Source organism: Accipiter gentilis, chromosome 2, assembly GCF_929443795.1.
Source record: "Accipiter gentilis chromosome 2, bAccGen1.1, whole genome shotgun sequence".
Taxonomy (NCBI): Eukaryota; Metazoa; Chordata; class Aves; order Accipitriformes; family Accipitridae; genus Astur; species Astur gentilis.
Window position 1 is genome coordinate 55,181,235 of NC_064881.1, and position 14,263 is coordinate 55,195,497.

At 46.0% G+C, this 14,263-nt stretch overlaps 1 protein-coding gene across 1 annotated transcript; it reads right to left on the minus strand.

Moving 5' to 3' along the window:
- Positions 1–98: 98 nt before the first annotated feature.
- On the minus strand, positions 99–10,962 carry CCDC166 (coiled-coil domain containing 166). The gene has a single exon (XM_049823789.1). It carries the CDS (start codon positions 4,028–4,030, stop codon positions 2,987–2,989), a length of 1,044 nt encoding a protein of 347 aa, XP_049679746.1. The 5' UTR covers positions 4,031–10,962; the 3' UTR covers positions 99–2,986.
- Between the last annotated feature and the right edge of the window lie 3,301 nt (positions 10,963–14,263).

The following is a 14,263-nucleotide window of genomic DNA, read 5'->3' on the forward strand; positions in this document are numbered from 1 at the left end:
ACAGCCCCGCCGGACAACGCGTGCGCCAAGCGGCCCCAGGCTGCGCAGGCGCACAGCGTGACGCCGGGCCTACGGCAGGTGGCGGCAGGAGGCGCTGCCGCGGCCTTTCCTCTTCCTCCTTCCCCTTCGGGCGCTCCGCTCCGCTGGTGCTGTGCTGCGCTGGGCGGCCGGAGGTGCTGCCGCGGGCTCGGCCGCGCTTGCTGGCTCCGTGGGCGGCTGCTGGGGGAGCACTGTGCCGCCGGACGACTCCCCTCGGGCGGCGGCGGGCCGTGACCGCGCTGCCGCTCTCCGCTCCCAGGAGTGCGGCGAGGGAGCGGCGCAGGCCAAGGGTAAAACTTCTCCAGCGTAGCGCGTCCTCTGCCTTCATCTGATAAGCGTTTGTCTTGGTTTCGGCTGGGAGAGAGTTAATTTTCTTCTTAGTAGCCGGTACAATGCTGTGGTTTGGATTTAGCACGAGAATAATGTTGATAACGCACTGGTGTTTTAGTTGTTGCAGAGTAGCGCTTATCCGAAGTCGGGGATCTTTCGGATTCCCGTGCTCTGCCAGCAAGCAGGGGCACGTGAAGCTGGGAGGGAGCACGGCCAGGACAGCTGACCCCAACTAGCCAAAGGGATATTCCATACCATAGCATGTCATGTTCGGTATATAAACTGGGGGGAGTGGACCGGGAGGTGCGGATCGCTGCTCGGGCATCGCTCAGCAGGTGATGAGCAACTGCATTGTGCATCACTTGTCTTCTCTTATTATTTTTTTTCTTTTTGTTACATTCCTTTTCATTACTATTATTACTATATTTTATTATTATTGTTGTTAGTATTATATTTTATTTTGCTTTAGTTATTAAATTGTTCTTAGCTCAACCCACGAGTTTTACTTTTTTTTCAATTCCCCTCCTCATCCCACTGGGAGCAGGAGGAGTGAGTGAGTGGATTTTTGGTGCTTGGCTCCCAGCTGGGGCTGAACCACGATAACTTTAAAGTGTGCTAGTGTCAGCAGGGGATGTCAGACATTGCTCTCAGCACCTGGTGTCATTCAAATGCACTGTAAAAAAAAGTCCTACTTTTTTTTTAATCTAGCAACCGTTATTGCTAATGCCAACAATGCAAATCTTTTCTTGTTAGCAGCGTGTTCTGGCAGACACTGATTCCCACAATGTCCTTGTTGACAAACTGAGTAAGTACAGAGTAGTTAAGTGCATGGTTAGACAGACTGAAAACTTGCTGAACTGCTGGAACCAAAGGTTTGTTATCAGTGGCGTGAAGTCCGGCTGGAGGTCAGTTGCTAGTAGTGTACCCAAGGGGTCAATACAGATGCCAGTACTGTTTAGTTTCTTCATTAATCAGCTCGATGGTGGGCTGGAGTGCAGCCTCAGCAAGTTTGCAGATGACACAAACAGGGAGGAGTGGTTGACAGAGCAGATGGTTGTGCTGCTATTCTGAGGGACCCTGTCAGGCTGGAGAAAAGGGCCAACAGGAACCCTGTGAGCTTCATCACTGGAAAAAGGCAAGTCCTGCAACTGGGGAGGAATAATCCCCTGCACCAGTACAGGCTGGCAGCTATCACGCTAGAAGACAGCTTGGCAGGAAAGGACCGGGAGGTCCTGGTGGACACCAGGTTGACCGTGAGCCAGCAGATGTGCTCTTGCAGCAAAGGTGGCAAACGTCATCCTGGGCTATGCTAGGAAGAACCTTGCCAGCTGTTTGAAGGAGGTGATCCCTCCCTTTTACTCAGCACTGAGAGACCACACCTAGGGTATCTTGTATGCTTCTGGGCTCCCCAGTATAAGATAGACGTGGACATATAGGATTGTGTCCAGCAAAGAGCCACAAAGATGATTAAGGCTTGGAGCATCTGTGATGCAGGAAGAGGCTGAGAGCTGGGATTATTTAGCCTGGAAAAGGCTTAGGGGATCTTACTAAAGTGTTTAAATATCAGGTGGAGCAGGGGGGAAGACAGAGCCGGACTGTTCTGAAATTGAAATTTGTGATGGAATTGAAATTCCATTTAAATGTAAGAAATAACTTGTTTTACTGTTAAGTGTGGTCAAACACTGGAACAGGCTGCACAGAGAGGCTGTGGAGCCTCCATCCTTGGAGACACTCAAAAGCCACTGAAAGTGGCCCTGCTCTGCTTGACCCTTCTTTCAGGTCTCTTCCAATCTCAGCTAAGGTCTGCTTCTCTATAAAAGATCCCTGTGTGAGTGTTAAAACTTAAAGTAAGGGCGACCTCTGGTGTCATTGTTGATAAGGTAATCAAAATCCAGAAGTGTTCAACTTGGAAAGTGAAGGTAGCAGCAGCCTATTAGAACTCTCTACATCTTGCTTCTCAAGTGAAACACTAAAGCAAGAAAAGAATGAAAAGAAAGTAAAAATTGCTAAGAATATATTCAGTGAATGTATTTTATTGATAGTTATGACCAACGGTCAAATACCTCAACTGCTTATCCTGTTTAAAGGATTTGGTTGCTTGCATATTTATTTTCTGTCCTTTGGAGACTAGCAGAAGGTAAAATAAAGTCCTTGCCACATAGAAGATTTGGGAAAATGAATGTTGCTGAAAGAAAGAGCTGGCCGACATTGGTTCATACTATGGTATCAGTAGATGTAGTTTGTAGTGAAAAGTAACATAGAGATTGCCTTACTATGTCTAAGAATATAATTTGCCCATGGTAAATTACTAATTAATGAAACATCAAAGTCTGATCTCAAAGAGAAAATGTCATTGTTTATTTTGGGATGTGAAAGGATTGCAGTTTCAAATGTCTTAATACAGATGTCATGAAAGCTAAAGCTGAGGTTACTTTTAAGATCTGTGGTCTGGATTGCATGCTGAGCATGAGCTATGTAAATCAATCCTTTCATGCACCTGCAGAACACTTACTTCTGTATACTATGTTAACTAACTAATAGTGGCAACAGCTGACAGTCCAGCTATGTCTACTGATATATTGGCATGAGCAAGGAGTGGAGAAGTGGTTTTTTTAGGTTAATGGGCACATCTGAATGGGCTGTGAGAGCTGTAGGTTTCACCATTTGTGTTGCGTGCCTTATGCTGGTGTAACCAGTGGTGCATGTGTGCCATGTCCTGAGTGTATTTGTTCTCCCGAAGAAGCTGCTGCTGCTGCTCTCTCAGTTGAACTTTGGTTTCTTTAAGGATTTTTGAGTATTGGATGAGTCCGAGCAATTCCTGGTGCAGATGCCAATTCTCTGCTTTTACTTGTTTGATATGCTGAATTAGAGATTGTATTGCTGCTTCTTCTGCTCTCTTGGTGAGAACTTGGATCTTCTGATGAAAGTCCATCTCACAGTCAGCCTTGGCCTGCAGAAATCTACTCTTGATTTTCTGCATTTCATCTGAATGCTGTATCTTTGTGACCAACAATTCCTTCTCCAGCTCTTTAATCTTTTTCATCTGTTCCAGCTGAACAGATGGATCTTTGAAAGGCTGCAGGTCTTCAACCTCCTTTTTCATAAGAGAGTACTTTGTCTCCATATTCATCAGAGCGCTCCTTACCTCCTTCTCTTTTTCTGTATACTGTGAGATTACCTTCTCTTTCTGCATCCGAACTTGAGACAGATCGGTGTGATTCTGGTCATTTAGTGTTATTATCAGATTCTGGCACTTCTGGCTGTGTTTTGTTATATAAGAGAGGTAAGCATTGCTCTCTTTCTGATTCCGTTGGGCTTCCTTTTCTAGAAATTTGTTCTCCTGCAGGAAATGCTCCAGTCTTCCCATGTATGTGTTCATATGTTCAGTGAGAATCTTGTATTCCTTCTGCAAGTACAATTTCCTCTCTTTGACAAGTGTTTCCATGTCACTTATTCCTTTGGATATATCTCCATTCTTGGTTCTTGCTTCTTGCTTGTTTTTCCCAGCACGATTGATATCTTGTTTCATCTGCTTTGTCTTGGATGCCATATTCCACACCGGGAGTATCAAACTCTGGCAAGCTGTGACAGAATGAAAAATTACAAATTCTAAGCGAGCATTTATGCCACATGTTTGACTGTTGCTTTTTTCCCCAGTCATACCCTCTTATGTTCTTATGTTTTCAGCTGATCATTTTGGCAGCTAAAATGTTTCACCTAAAGTTTTTCATGTCTGGTCTATGTCTTGAGTTGAAGCACACATGCACATGTGCTTGTGCATTTTTACATTCCTAGTTAATGGAGGAGTAGTTCTGCTAATCTAAAAATACACATCTTTTTAAGACTTCTTTTTTTGTCATATAAAGTTGTGTTATTTCTGTAGTTTGGAGTACAAAGTCAAATTCCACTGGTGAATTATTATGGCTGTATATTGTGTACTGTCTTTCTGTAGGCGGTAGATCTTGTCCATAAAACTTCAGCAGCAGGTAAGTACTGATGTACTAACAGAGACATGCCTGAAACTTAGAAATTCATAAAGCAAATTCTAAAATACAACTGCTAAGTCATCATGCTGGACTGGAAGCTACCTGTAGAAAATGTTATGGACAGTAGTACACATTAAGCCCTGTCCCTCCATCAATGTTAGATTCCTGTATTTGTATTTGAAGAGATAGCTGCATCCTTTTCCTGGATTTAGAAAGTTAAGTCAGTATTGTCTTACAAAATGAGAGCAGAAAAGGAAATGTTGCCACCAGTTTTAACCTAGGGCTTCAATGATCAATCAAGGCATCTACTCACTTTGGAGAGTGACCACATTCTTATCCTTCTGCTGCCTGAGGTAACATAAACCGGTGTCTTCTTGGTCATCGTCTTGACTATAATGTCATTTGAGATATGACACAGATAACTAAGTATTTATGAATACAGAGAGAGTCGAAGAATGACCATAAAGGGGATAATAGCTAAAGAAACATCCTCCCAGATCCGGTTATGGAATGTGTGCCATGGACACAGTCTTGAGCAACCTGCTCTGGTTAACCCTGTTTGAGCAAGGGGCTGGACTAGACAATCTCCTGAGGTCCCTTCCAGCCTCAACTATTTGGTGGTTCTGTGAATCTGTCCTATCAGGTCATGCTGACGTACTTAATGCTTTCTTTGCCTCATTCTTTAATAGTAAGACCAGTTGTTCTCTGGGTATCTAGCCCCCTGAGCTACTGGAAGGCAGGGACGGGGAGCAGAAAGAATCTCCCATAATCCAGGAGGAAGAGGTTAGCAACCTGCTACACCACTTAGACACATACATGTCTATGGGGCCGGATGGGATCCATCCAGGGGTACTGAGGGAGCTGGTGGAAGTGCTCACCAAGCCACTTCCCATCATTTATCAGCAGTCCTGGCTACCCGGGGAGGTCCTGGTTGACTGGAAGTTAGCACATGTGACACCCAAGACAGGCCAGGATGATCTGGAGGACTATGGGTCTGTCAGTCTGACCTCAGTGCCAGGGAAGGTTGTGGAGCAGATCATCTTGAGTGCCATGATGCGGCACATACAGGACAATCAGGTGATCAGGCCCAGTCAGCAGGGGTTTAGGAAAGGCAGGTCCTGTGACTAACCTGATCTCCTTCTATGACAACATGACTTGCTTAGTGGATGAGGGAAAGGCTGTGGATGTTGTCTACCTAGACTTCAGTAAAGCCTTTGACACCATTTCCTGCAGCATTCTCCTGGAGGAACTGGCTGCCCATGGCTTGCACAGGCGTACTCTTTGCTGGGTAAGTGGTGAATGGAGTTAAATCCAGTTGGTGGCCAGTTACAAGTGGTGTTCCTTAGGGCTCAGTTTTGGGGCCAGTTTTCTTTAGTATCTTTATTAATGATCTGGATGAGGGGATCGAGTGCACTCTCAGTAAGTTCGCAGATGACACCAAGTTGGGAGGGAGGGTTGATCTGCTCGAGGCTTGGAAGGCTCTACAGAGGGATCTGGACAGGTTGTATCGATGGGCTGAGGCCGACTGGATGAGGTTCAACAAGGACAAGTGCCAGGTCCTGCACTTCGGTCACAACAACCCCATGGAACGTTACAGGTTTGGGGAAGAGTGGCCGGAAAGCTGCTTGGTGGAAAAGGGCCTGGGGGTGCTGGTTGACAGCTGGCTGAATACGAGCTGGCAGTGTGCCCAGGTGGCCAAGGCGGCCAACGGCATCCTGGCCTATATCAGAAATAGTGTGGCCAGCAGGACCAGGGAAGTGATTGTTCCGCTGTACTCAGCACTGGTGAGGCCGCACCTCGAACACTGTGTTCAGTTTTGGGCCCCTTGCTACAAGAAAGACATTGAGGTGCTGGAGCATGTCCACAGAAGAGCAATGAAGCTGGTGAAGGGTCTAGAGCACAAGTCTTATGAGGAGCAGCCAAGGGAACTGGGGTTGTTCAGCCTGGAGAAAAGGAGGCTGAGGGGAGACCTTATTGCTCTCTACAACTACCTGAAAGGAGGTTGTAGCGAGGTGGGGGTTGGTCTCTTCTCCCAGGTAACAAGTGATAGGACAAGAGGAAATGGATTCAAGTTACACCAGTGGAGGTTTAGACTGGAAATTAGGAAAATTTCTTCACCAAAAGGGTTGTCAAGCATTGGAACAGGCTGCCCAGAGGAGTGGTTGAGTCACCATCCCTGGAGATACTTAAAAGTGGTGTGGATGTGGTACTTAAGGACATGGTTTAGTGGTGGACTTGGCAGTGTTAGGTTAATGGTTGGACTCGATCTTAAGGGTCATTTCCAACCTAAACAATTCTATGATTCTATGAAAAGAGCCTGGCTCTGTCCTCTTTGCACCCTCCCTTCAGTTATCAATATACATTAATAAGATCCCCCCTTGCCTTCTCTTCTCCAGGCTAAATAGTCCCAGGTCTCTCAGATGAGAGATGTTCCAGTCCCTTAACCATGTTCCTGGTGCTCTCTTCAGTAGCTACATGTCTTTCATACTGGGGAGCCCAGAACTTGACACACTACAGGTGTGGCCTCACCAGTGCTGAGCAAGTGCTAGTGTTAGTGCACACAGGCAGTTACCTTTTTCCAGTTATCCTGTCTTCCCCCCCCCCTCCCCAGCAGTATGCATCCCCTTAGGAGTTGTCTATACTGATAAACAGCTGTAGACTGGGAGAGGAAGGAGGGAAGTGAACTCAGTTGCAAAGGCACCCCCCCACCCCCCACAGTGCCATATATAAATCTCCACTTATTTTACATCTGAAAACTGAACATCTATGGAAGGGATACCCCTACTGGATCCTGGGAAACTTCAGTGGCCCCAGAGAGCAAGAATAAAGATACTGAAATATCTTGGAGATATTCAAAAGCTGTCTGGACATGATCCTGGACAACCTGTTCCAGGTGGCCCTGCTTGAGCAGGGTGTTTGGACCAGATGATGTCCAGCAGTCCCTTCCAACCTCAACCATCTGTGACTCTGGGATTCTGTGAAAGGGTGATAATGGTGCCCTGGATCCTTGTCTCATGTACGTGCATTATAGCAGCCAAAAGGTAGAAGCTAATTTGTAGTGTGCCAGAGCTATCTGTTCTGCAGGAAATTATGAAGGTAACTTGTAATGGAGTGCAAAAGACTCAGTGAGATGACTTTGACCAATCAGAGAGGTTGGGCTGAAGGTGGCAGGAAGAGCCAGCTCTGGACTAGGTACCATATACATGAGGATAGGACCTCTGTGCTTATTCTTAGATGTACACCCAGGTTTCCATGGTAAGAGAACAACATCCCAGATGAGAAAACGTACGTGTAGTGCAAATAATGGTAAAACTTACCAAGTTGCTAGTAAAATTGGCCACAGTAAGATGCAAGTTTAGAGCACAGGATTGTTTTTCGGAAGGGTCAAACGTTACTGAATAAAAAATGATGAAGCGCAGCAACAAGATAGAAGCTGTACATGTCTGAAATCCACGCTTTTTCCTTTAGGTTCAGAATATTGCTTTTGTTGGTCTTGTTGTCTGTGTGGCACAGGTTCACGCTGGTAAATACAGCTAGATGCTTCCTGAATTTGAGAAATAAGTTAATACATGTTTTGAAACATTTGTGAGATAACCAAGTGAAGGTGACAGAATAATGGTCGATGCCTATATAGTGCTTTTAAAAATCCGTCTTCAGTATATATTGTTATTAAAAGATAATACATCATAGGAAAGGGATGTCTAGTAATTAGACATAATTTTTGTGATTTGAATGAGGCAAGGAATTGTTGAAATAACAGTAAGTAGTAATATAATTATTTGAATATATATTCAGACAGCGTGAGCACTATGCCTACAATCCTACATTAAGAATTTGCTAATTTTTTTTTTTTAAGCATTCATTTCAGGAGGGGATTAATTTTTTTTAACATGTAACATTATGTTTTAAAAGTGCTGAGATACCTGCAATATAAGAGGCACAGTATCAACAGATACTAAAGGAAGGAAAATGCATCAGTATTAATGATTCTTGCAGACATAATCAGAAAATAAAGGAGTGAGTAGTACTTTGTGTGCTGAATTTCTAAACTACTTACTCAAAAGAGGAACAATGCAATCAAGGATTTAGAACTGGAGAGAAGTCTGCTCAGTCTAATGGTTTTAATGAACATTTGCAGCTAAAAGTTGCACCCTAATACATCCTAATAAAAGTTGTATCCTAATACAGCTGGTGGCCCTTTTTTAAAGAAAATATGCAAAATTCAAGTAGGTAGGTGAACAAGATAGAATAAGTATACTGAAATCGCCTGTCATAGTAATAGCAAAACAGGTTTCAAGCTGGGAATGTGGCAGCTGCATCAGAAATAGAGTGGGTAAGGGGAGACATAAGAATCTGTACAGAAATCTGTGCACTTCTGTTTTGGAAAACAGACTTGAAGAGGTAGAAGGGTGTCACAATGGACAAGTAGTAGAACTGACTTAATACTATTTGTGTAGTTATGGGGGAAAGACGATTGTAGAGCTGTATGAATGTTAGAGAAATTACTAAATCAGCAGGGAAAAAACAGGCCTTGCTAAAGATGGTATTATACAAAGTGTGGGTTTTTTTAAAAAAACACTGACCTTTCCTGCTCCTGTGGTCTTCACAGATTTTCCAAATAGCTGCTTCTGGCTTGCTGTTCCTGGTTTTCCTGGACAGCATTTGTTGATAGCCAAACTGTGATCTCTGAAGAATGGTGGTGTTTGTAAGCTGTGCGTGTCCATGGTGATGAAACACATGAAGTCACAAGGGAAGCTCTGCAGTGAGATTCTCAGAGCCATTTCAGTTCCCAGCTTGGTTGTGAGGCCTGACTGTGATGTGCTTTGTTACCTATTGGCGTCAGTTAAGCAGAAACACAAAGGCAGTTTGGCTTATAGGAATATGATTTGTAGTGGTTGCTATATTAGTAGGGAAACAGCCTCAGCTAGCTATTAGGATGTACTGAAGGAAAAGGTGTGACTTGAGACATGGTCCTCCTTGGGAATTAGGTGCCAATATCTACTCAAGCGTTTCTGGTTCATATATTTGGGGTTTTCTTCCAACAGGTTGGCAAGGAGTCCCATGTCCCACAAAGTTAGGAAGGGGTGTGTATACATGGGAATGTTTGTGACATTTGAAAGGCAGATGCTAGAAAGGGTTTTTGCAAATGCAGTCCTTACTTATGGAAGGGTTTCTTGTTTTGGAAAGGAAAGGAATAGTTTGGGTGGCATTTCCTGCATTTTTTAGGGAAAACAAGCTAATCTTTGTACATGAGAAATTTTGTTTCTCTAGGTGTGTAACAGTATAGACTTGGCATCTCTGTGGCATAGGGCATGGAATTTCACTGGTTTGCTTATCTAACCTGGCTATTTGTGACTGAATTACAACTTTCTAGAAAGGCAGCTAAGCTTGAATACAATAATAACAGAGACTACACTACTTCCTTTGTTTGTTTTCTGCAGTGGTTGATTGTTTCACATGAAAATGTGTGAAAGTGAAGCACCCTTGTATTGCGTTTATGTGGCAAAGGGTTTGGTAATGGGGGGGGTCTGCAGGGTTGGCTTTTGCGGGAACATACCAGACACTGGTCCCATGTTGGATGGAGCCAGTTCCAGATGGCTCCAAGGACTGGAGCTGGATGGCTGGCCAAAGCTGACCCAATCGGCAATAGTGGTAGTGCCTCTGTAATAACATATTTAAGAAGCGGTAAGAAATGCTGTGCAACAGCAGTTGAGAGAGGGGAGTGAGAATATATGAGAGAAACAACTCTGCAGACACCAAGGTCAGTGAAGAAGGAGTGGGAGGAGGTGCTGCAGGCGCCAGAGCAGTTTCCCCTGCAGCCCATGGTGAAGACCATGGTGAGGCAGACTGTCCCCCTGCAGCCCATGGAGGTCCACAGTGGAGCAAATATCCACCTGCAGCCTGTGGAAGACCCCATGCTGGAGCAGATGGATGTGCCTGTAGGAAGCTGTGACCCCCATGGAGAGCCTGTGCTGCAGCAGGCTCCTGGCAGGAGCCATTTGTTGGGGGGGCTGGAATCACAGGGTCCCAAGTAGAGCTAAAATGAAAATAATGCAAATTAAATTTGATTAATAAAAAGTTAAATTGAATTTTAAAAACATACAGATTGCTAACTGGGCATCATTAATGCTTGTTACTTATTTAATAATAGCAATGTTAAAATGTATGCATTAACAATGCCCAAACAGTATTACCACAATAAAAATTTCCAGTTACAAAGTAGAATACTAATTGGGAGTAGTTTATTATAATAATATCTTTTATTTGATTTTATTAAATAAAACCTTTATTAAAATAATCTTATTGTAATTATGGTATGTGGTGGGTTGACCCTGGCTCGATGCCAGGTGCCCACCAAAGCCGTTCTATCGCTCCCCCTCCTCAGCTGGACAGGGGAGACAATATATAACAAGGAGCTTGTGAGTCAAGATAAGGACAGGAGAGATCATTCACCAATTACCATCATGGGCAAAACAGACTCAGCTTGGGGAAAATTAACTCAATTTATTACAAATCAACCAGAGTAGGGCAATGAATAATAAACCCAAATCTCAGAACACCTTCCCTCCACCCCTCCCTTCTTCCCGGGCACAACTTCACTCCCAGATTCTCTACCACCGCCCCCCCCCCCCCCCCCCCCCCCAGCGGCACAGGGGGACGGGGATGGGGTTTACGGTCATCACACGTTATTTTCTGCAGCTTCATCCTCCTCAGGGGGAGGGCTCATCGCACTCTTCCCCTGCTCCAGTGTGGGGTTCCACCCACGGGAGACAGCCCTCCACGAACTCCTCCAACATGGATCCTTCCCACGGGCTGCAGTTCTTCACGAACTGCTCCAGCGTGGGTCCCTTCCATGGTGTGCAGTCCTTCAGGAGCACACTGCTCCAGCGTGGATCCCCCATGGGGTCACAAGTCCTGCCAGAAAACCTGCTCTGTGGGCTCATCTCTCCACAGATCCGCAGGTCCTGCCAGGAGCCTGCTCCAGCGCGGGGTTCCCACAGGGTCACAGCCTCCTTCGGGAACCCACCTGCTCCGGCTGGGGTCCTCCCCGGGCTGCAGGTGGAGATCTGCTCCACCGTGGACCTCCCTGGGCTGCAGCGGGACAGCCTGTCTCACCATGGTCTTCATCACCACGGGCTGCAGGGGAATCTCTGCTCCGGTGCCAGGAGCATCTCCTCCCCCTCCTTCTTCGCTGACCTTGGCGTCCGCAGGGTTGTTTCTCTTACACGTTTTCATTCCTCTCTCTGGCTGCTGTTTCAGTCTGTCCTAACTTTTTTTTTTTTTCCTTCTTAAAAATGTTATCACAGAGGCATTACCACACTATCGGTGATTGGCTCGGCCTTGGCTGGCGGCAGGTCCATCTTGGAGCTGGCTGGTATGGGCGCTCTCTCGAACACAGGGGAAGCTTCCAGCAGCTTCTCACAGAAGCCACCCCTGTAACCCTCCCCGCTGCCAAAACCTTGCCACACAAAGCCAATACATGGTAATTAAAGCATTCCTAATTAGGTTTCTAATTCATAATCTGAAATCTCGATTTAGAGTAGTATTTAAACTTTTCTTTTGTGTCAGTGCCTTGTTTTTTGTGCTTTGTCTCCTCTTCCATTTTTCTTGCAGCAGTAGTAAATGGAACACTATTTAGGTACCAGCCATTCATTCACTGTATTTTTTAACATTAAACTATTTAATTAGGCCGTTTAGATAATATAATGTTAGCCAATTAAATAATGAGATAATGTAAGGAATTAATTAATTGCAGCCAACGAGTATTCCATTTAATACTACTGCACCAGTGCTAATACTTGTCATTTTTATACTTTTTTTTTTCTTACTAGACTGTCATGCATTCATATACTAGTACTTGCCATTCTAACTTGAGTAACTACTGGTGAGAATAATCATGAGAGTAGGTTACTGTAACCTGCAATTAGCAAAATCGGTTAAATACCAACTATTGCTTAAATATGCAAGGAACGCGATTATGCCCCCCAGCACACACCGCCTGAGTTTCACCTCCTAATTAAAAACCACCCCTCAGTTAAGTGCCCTCCCCACACACACCCCCGCTGATCCCCGGCCGCAGCCCCGATGCCAAAGGGAAATGACCCAGATGCAGAACCGCAACCACGGCGGCACCGCCATGGCGCTCACGCTCTGCCGGCTATCACGGCTGCAGCCTGCACCAGAGGTTCCACGGGCGCGGGGAAACGAAATCACGCAGGAAAGCAGGCACCGGGTCCTAGAGACCCGCACCCGGAGGACTAACCGGCACCTCCAGGGCTCCGGCAGGTTCCCCAGCACACGGGCTGGCTTCTCGGCAACGAACGGACGCTCCCGCCGTCCTGGAGTGACGGCCGACCCACAAGTGCCAGTGGCCGGACTCGGCTGGCTGAGTGGCCGGCGCTCGGCACCGGGAGCTCTCGCTTGCACGCCAGAAAAGGCACTCCATGTGGGCCAAAGCCGCCCTAAGGCCCAGGAGTGCCCCTTGGTCCTCCAGGGATTGCACTTGATGTGGCAGCACCCCTCCAAAACTATAGAAAATGGTCCAACGTTAACAGCAAAACCAACTAAAAATTAATAAAAAATAAAGCAACCACTGTGGAAATTGCCCCCCCCCCCAAACTTACTCCCCCCCCCCCCCCCCCCCCCCACACACACTTCCCTGCACTCGCCCCACTCCTTGCCCCACTCCTCACCTCGCCCCACCAGCAAGGCGGCTGGTGGTGTGCAGAAAGTTGGGAGGGGACCCAGCTGGGACAGCTGACCCCAACTGGCACAAGGGATGTCCCAGACCATTTGACATCATGCCCAATAATAAAACTAGAGGGGAGGTTGGCAGAGGGGGCTGTTCAACCCACAAGTTTTCTCACTTTCGCCCTTCCGATTGTCTCCCCCATCCCACTGGGGCGGGGGAGCGAGGGAGCGGTTGCGTGGGGTTTCGTTGCCGACAGGCATTAAACCATGACAAGAGGGTAGTTGCAAGCCCTGCCTGGCTGTCGTTGTTTATCTCTAGCCAGCAGCTAAGCACCACACAGCTGCCCACTCACTCCTCCCTGACCCAGTAGGATGGGGGAGAGAATCGAAGGAAAAAAGTAAAACTTGTGGGTTAAGAACGGTTTAATAGGACAGAAGGGAAGAAACTAATAATGATAATAATAACAATAATAAAATGGCAATAATAATAATAATAAAAGAATTGGAATATAGAAAACAAGTGATGCATAATGTAATTGCTCGCCACCCGCCAACCGATGCCTAGTTAGTCCCTGAGCAGCGATCCCCCCAGGCCAGCTCCCCCCAGTTTATATACTGGGCATGACATCACATGGTATAGAATACCCCTTTGGCCAGTTTGTGTCAGCTGTCCTGGCTGTGTCCCCTCCCAACTTCTTGTGTCCCTCCAGCCTTCCTGCTGGCTGGGCATGAGAAGCTGAAAAATCCTTGGCTTAATATGAACACTGCTTAGCAACAACTGAAAACGTCAGTGTTTGTTATCAACATTCTTCTCATACTGAACCCAAAACGTAGCACTATACCAGCTACTAGTGATACTGAAATTCACGGCCTGTAAAGAAACACTCTCAAGACTCTTTGGAGTTTTAGAAAGCAGGCATTCTTTATTGCAGCGCTGGATGCACGGGGGATAATTCCACAAAGCGTGCGTGCCACAGCTTCAGCACAAACAGGTCATATGGTATATAGTTCCCAATCTGTTTATTCCAGTGGCACATCTCAGAGATATGGTCGGCTGGAGTAATCTTCTTCAACTGTCTGCAAGCAGTCACATTCCAGTTCTCTTTTAACTTGATCAGTTGTTAAAGACACAGCAGGGTTAACGATGGTAGTAGTTTTTAAGTAAACATAATCTTGCTCCAGCTGCACCACTTGGTATTTCAGCATTCTACTAGTGG